The sequence below is a fragment of the Fulmarus glacialis genome, unplaced genomic scaffold, assembly GCF_000690835.1.
Source record: "Fulmarus glacialis isolate BGI_N327 unplaced genomic scaffold, ASM69083v1 scaffold10585, whole genome shotgun sequence".
Taxonomy (NCBI): Eukaryota; Metazoa; Chordata; class Aves; order Procellariiformes; family Procellariidae; genus Fulmarus; species Fulmarus glacialis.
Genome location: NW_009212335.1, coordinates 1 through 5,823, shown reverse-complemented (window position 1 = coordinate 5,823; position 5,823 = coordinate 1). Strand labels below are relative to the sequence as shown.

Here is a 5,823-nt window from a genome sequence, read left to right as displayed (position 1 = left end):
AAAATCAGCAACTAGGGGTTTTCTGCTTGTTTGTTCTGTTTTTAAAAGGACCAGTTAAAACAACAGCAGCAGTATATTGCAAATAGTAATAGAACAATTACATTAGATCAATGAGATGCAGGCAGGTAAGATGTGTCTCAGTTTTGAATGGCTAAAACAACTGACAAATTGGTCTTTACAGCAGAATTTTGTGCAATTTGTTTTGGTAGAAACAGTAAAGCCAGTCAATCTGTTTGGGAGTGCTTGGACACTTGCAACCTTAGTTCGACATTTTCACAGATTTATATATTTGAGGAAAAACAACAACGATAAAAAGACACCAACCTGAGTAAAACTCTATTAGAATAGAGTGATCATTATTCAATAAATCATATATTGCACCTTTAAATAAATCATTATAAATTGTATAAAAACAGGAATATCAGCCAGGAACAGGGAGGAGCTATTCTGTCCTTCATACACACCCACACACACTCCCGCACACACGTTCACATATTCATTTGCTCAGTTTTTTTACTATAGTTAAAGCTCGGAGTGACACTCCTTTTCCTCTAGCAGAGGCACCGAAACATTAAGGCAGGGGATATTTGTGGTGAAATGCAAAAACAAAGCTCACCTCCAAACTTCTGGAGAGTCCTGCCAACAGTGCAACTACAGTTAAGTTTGACATAAGCCTTATTTAAAAATCTGTGTTCTCATTAAGAGTTTCAGTACAAAAATAGAATCTCTGCTGTTTTTTTTTTCCTAGAGTAGCAACTAGAAAAGGCACAATTTCCAAGTATAAATGTCCATTTGAAGGAGCTGTTTGTACTCCTTTTTTAAATAAAAAGGAACACAGGAAAAAAATAAATCACAGAGGCACATATCTATTAGCTAAGTAACCAGATACAGTAGATAAAATATGTTCCTGAAACTTATAATTAAATATATTAAAACAGCCCACAAGCCTGGTGTCTGTAAATGAAATCATATAAAATTGTAATAAAAAGCTTGTGTTATTATTTTAATATTTAAATTCTAGTTCACTGTTCATACTGTGAATGCTATTTCACCTATCAGCACTGTTAAATTCCCAAGAAAAAGCAAGATTCCTCTGTTAACTTTAAATAGTTTTGCTTGGGTTTTGTTTTTTTTTTAATATCAATCTGCGGCTCCTGCCAGCATTGTGTTTTTCCTCCTGTAGATCACATCTTCGAATGCGGCCAGAACTGGAGAAGCCAGACGTGAGACACTGCACACAATCCCGGAAAACACAAGTAGAACGTCTCCCTTTCCTATGCGCAGAGAACACCTCCTGGAGACACTGCGTTCCTCCCTATGGCTATGCGTGGTAGCCATTGGCCTTCCCGAAGCCTGGCCCAGGTGTGAAATTTTCATAGATTGCCATTGCTGTCATGTTTTGGTAAATAAGATCGGTTTTCTTGTCTTTCTGTGATCTAATAATATCCATAACACACTGGTTTAGGAAGACGTACTGGTCCTGATGGGAGAAAAAGAGAAAGGAGGGTAATGTATTTCTAGAAAATACCTGATTTTGGAAGTGATTCTGCTCCTGAATATAGGTTTTGGGTTTTGGATGCACTGCACTGAATGTTATCACAGAGTATTTTTTAGTAGTGGTATGTATAGTTCATAGAAAATAGGGCTGGAAAGGACCTCATGTCGTCATCTGATCAACCCGCCATAAAAAACTAGGATCAAATTTACCGTCGTGCCTAACATCCTCTTAAAAGACTTTCATGATGGAGATTTTACAGCCTTTTCCAAATCAGCTTGAGTTAATCCACACACCTTTTTGGATCAAAGTGATAATTTTAGCAGGAACACATGTGTTCCTGCAGAACACACAAGAAAAGATGCACACCGAGACGACTTGACTCAAGATAATTCTGGCTCACAGCTATAGAGATAAAACCCACACGGGTAAAACAGCTGCAAAAAAACTTTTTCAGGATTTGATTCTTTCCAGCTGCAAATGCCAGTCCCACAAAGTACTCTGTAAAGAGACTGCTTGGACATACTACAGCCCCTGGCTCAACTACTGTTGTTGGAAGAGATGAGGCAGGAAGAAGGGAGTTAAATAAAGAGCAATTTCAGATTGCTCCTTAATATCTCATCTTCCTGCAGTTCTGAGCTACATCTTGAATCCACCTCTCCTGGATTATTATGCACATTTGAAAAACGTGCTGCTGGATGAGAGACAGCCTTACCTCAGTTTGCACCATTAAAGGTCGGTGCATGCGAAGATCATATACCACTCCATACACATCCACAGTGTTCTCCATTTCAATCTGCTGAATCAGGCGGTCAATGGCAATGAACGTCCCTGTCCTCCCAACACCAGCACTGCAATGACACGGGGAAGCTATTTACTGCTTTCTCTCAACCACCTGCTCACCAGCGGCCTGACAAAAAGCCAGTGAAGCTAGTAAGATACTTCCTATTATGTCACTGGCACAGGTATTACAAATCTTTGCAGTCCAGTGGGGTGGTTCTTACCATCACCAAGAGGGAGGGAGGACACGCTTCGGGGCTTCCCAGCCTTGCACTTACTTGCACAAGATATCATAAAAAAGCACTTGAAAAGGCAACTTTTTCAGCTAAGTTTTCCAGGCTAGGAGAGATGGTCTGTTCTAATGACATTTTCTATCATGTACTTTGCTACCTACATAGCATTGCTACGTTTCTGAAGCATGGGGCAAAGGGTGAATAGCCCATGTTCTTAAGCAAGGAGACTTATTTTTTCATGTGTTTTTTTTTTTTTTTTAAATCACATTGAAAAATAATTGTTCTTAAAAAAGCCACAAGAAAAAGTGTGTCTAACACAAGCATGTTCTTCCTACCTGCAGTGCACCAGAGTAGGAGAGTTGATTGGATTTTGACTGCTGTACTCATGAACAAGGTGTCTAAAGTTGATGAGAAGGTCTGTTGTTTCCGGCACTCCGTGATCTGGCCAGGAGGTGAAATGGAACTGGCGCAGTGTGTGGCTCTCTGGTGTGTTGGACTGCACGAATACACATTAAAAACAACAGAAAATAGGCTTCAGAGGAGCAACAGTAGAGCTTCCTGCCATATGTACTGGGCAAAGCTCAGCTTCATTAAAGATGCCTGTTAGAAACTGTGCAGTAATTTGATCAATGATATTTCAGTTTCCCTCTTCCTTCTGCTCTGGTAGAGAATACTTTGAAATAATTTCCTTTTACTTTTCACTTTACTCCAATATCATCTCTGCTGCATTACATTTGCTGACAGAGATGGGGCTAATTGTTCAGTCTAGCAGACATTACAAGTATCTGCATAAGCATGAGTTTTGGTGCAAGTCTCAGGGAAACGCGAGCTGCAGGATCACTGATGGGGCAATCAGTAATTCTCATCAGCAGGCTGGATTTTGCTGGCAGATCCCTTTCTGCCACAGGGAGGGTCTTACTGACAACTCATTCCCACCTCCGGATATGTTACTAACACACTGTTGTGGAAGCCAGGGCATATGAACAAATGCATATACGTAAATATCACAGGAATCTCGTTGTCAGTAAATAGCATGAAAGATTTTAAATCGGACTTTTGGCAGAAAGCAGACCAATACATTCAAAGCCTCAAATTAAAATAAACCACTCTTATCCTTTTCCCTCAGATAACTTTGAATTTGATTAAGTTTTAGTGAAATTTTTTATATGTATTTTCTGTCACTCCAGCGTTGCTTGACATGTAAAGTCACAGTGATACGATAAACCACTTCTACAGGTATTTATACCCAACTAACAACTGAGGGGGTACTCACCTTTTCTACAGTGAAGTCCCTTATTGTCCATTCTGGAAGGACAATCTCCGAGACCATTGTCACAATAATGTCACCATAGCTCTTGGATTGTTTGTCTGGCCAGTATTGCTCACATTTTGTCTAAGAGAGTTACAAGGTTAGACACATTACACACAGCAATGAAGCAACTGACTGTTAGTTTCAAATAACACACCACCTGAAGCAGGGCTAGAAAGCACGTCACCCTTCCCAATGGCCTGTCCCAAGGCAGGAGAAGCTCTACCAAAATCGTTCTTTAGGGAGAAGAACCCACCCTTGAAGACACCAACAACCCTCCTGAGACAATCTATTCTGGTAGTCAGAAGATACAAAAATGGGAAAAAGCTAAAAAAATTGGGCTTATTCAACTTAGAAAACAGTCTTCCAGTAAGTGGATGGTTGTTAAAAGAAAGTGGTCCGTCTCCAACCTACTAGGGTAACCACAAAATTAGAAGAGATCCAACCGCCTTCAGGAGACAGTTCAGTTTTAATAAAAACATACCCGGGCTTGTTCAACACATTTTGTCAACATAACAATAGAGTAGATATTCTTTTCCCAAATCATGCGCCAGAAGTCTTCTATCGTATTGGGTAAAGGACCCTGTGCAGCAATAAATGCCTTCTTTGAGTTATAGCCCTAAGAAGATGAAAAAAACCAACAAAATAAATATATACACACACTTGCATCAATGAGACATAAAAAGAAGATTTTAAACATCATTATGATCTGTTAAGCCTGCATCACCAAAATACATTATACTTAATTTCAACTAATGAAGCAACTTACAGGCATATAGTTTGCATTAATATAATCATCAGTTGGAGAGCTTTGATCTGAAAGTTTAACACGAGAAATATCATCTGCAGAAAGAAAAAAGGAAAATTATGAATTTTAGAACTAGAACCTTTCAGCAAAATACTGCTTATCTAATGCATGGTTTCTAAAAAGGTGTTTTAAAACAATGGGCATTTTAAGAATAAGAATATAACTTTAGGAATCATAAATACCAGTAGCCTAGAATGTTTATAATGAAAAGACTTCAGGAAAAAAAAGTGGCCAGAATAAAAATTCAGAATACTCAACACAGATTTTTTTTTTTTTTTTTAAAAAACGTGGTTTGGTTTTGCATATTTATATATTTTTAATCCAACACAAAATTTACTATAGTTTTAATTACTGGAGAAAACTAGGTAATTTGTCTCCTGCTGCCATTGCAGCTGATGTTTTTCCTCCAAAGCATCCCTAAGTACCCGTCACTGTTCACCTTCCAATTCCTTCTTAACAGTCTGCTACATCGGGGTGCCCGCAGACAGCCTGGCAGGGCTTAGGCTCTTAGTCTGTCTGCAACGCTGGCCAGCAGGGCCTTAACATTTCTCATAGCTCTGCACATCTGTCTGTCTGTAGTCAACCATTCACCTCTTGGTTTTTCCCATCTGGACTGCAAGTTTCTCACAAATAGAAAATTAAAATTATTTAAGGGAAAGTTCTTTAAGGAGCTTTCTTGAGGGGAAGTTTGGGAACTTTAGGGAACGTTCTTGAGGGAAAGCTCTTTAGGGTTGCTTATACAGCGATTTTGGGAAAGCAGCAGCCCTAATTCATTCATTTGGAAATTGACGACATTAATCCCTCTTAGAAACCTCTGGGTACTATTAAAGCCAGATTAACCAAACCCAAGGTTTTTCACCTAAAAACTCAACCTGTAGAAGATGCAAAACCGAAGAGAGTAACGCACATGGTAAGACGTTGTTGTATCTATTTTTTCCCCTGTTCTCAGTAAGTTCAGCAGCAAATTTGGGCTGATGAACGCCAGCAGACTTGAGTTCCTACAATAAAAGAAGGATCCGTGAGCACCTGGTCCTGGTTTAGGAATCATACACACATGACAAACAGACAAATACTCCAAACGCTCTTGGCCTTTGCTGTAAAAGTAGGCATGTTAAACTGGAATAAATGATGATAAAAATCAGCTTTTTACAACGTGGGAGGGTGACAGTGGCAAACCAGTGTCCTGGTTTCGGCTGGG

General features: G+C 39.3%; 1 protein-coding gene across 1 annotated transcript; it reads right to left on the bottom strand.

The window, feature by feature from the left end:
- Positions 1-816: 816 nt before the first annotated feature.
- LOC104076839 (receptor-type tyrosine-protein phosphatase eta-like) lies at positions 817-5,623 on the bottom strand (the record flags this gene model as incomplete). Its single annotated transcript, XM_009577848.1, has 7 exons — positions 817-1,480; positions 2,211-2,346; positions 2,844-3,004; positions 3,782-3,901; positions 4,302-4,436; positions 4,587-4,660; positions 5,533-5,623. Coding segments are annotated over 7 exons (876 nt in total), but the record flags the coding sequence as incomplete, so codon positions are not given.
- Positions 5,624-5,823: the final 200 nt, after the last annotated feature.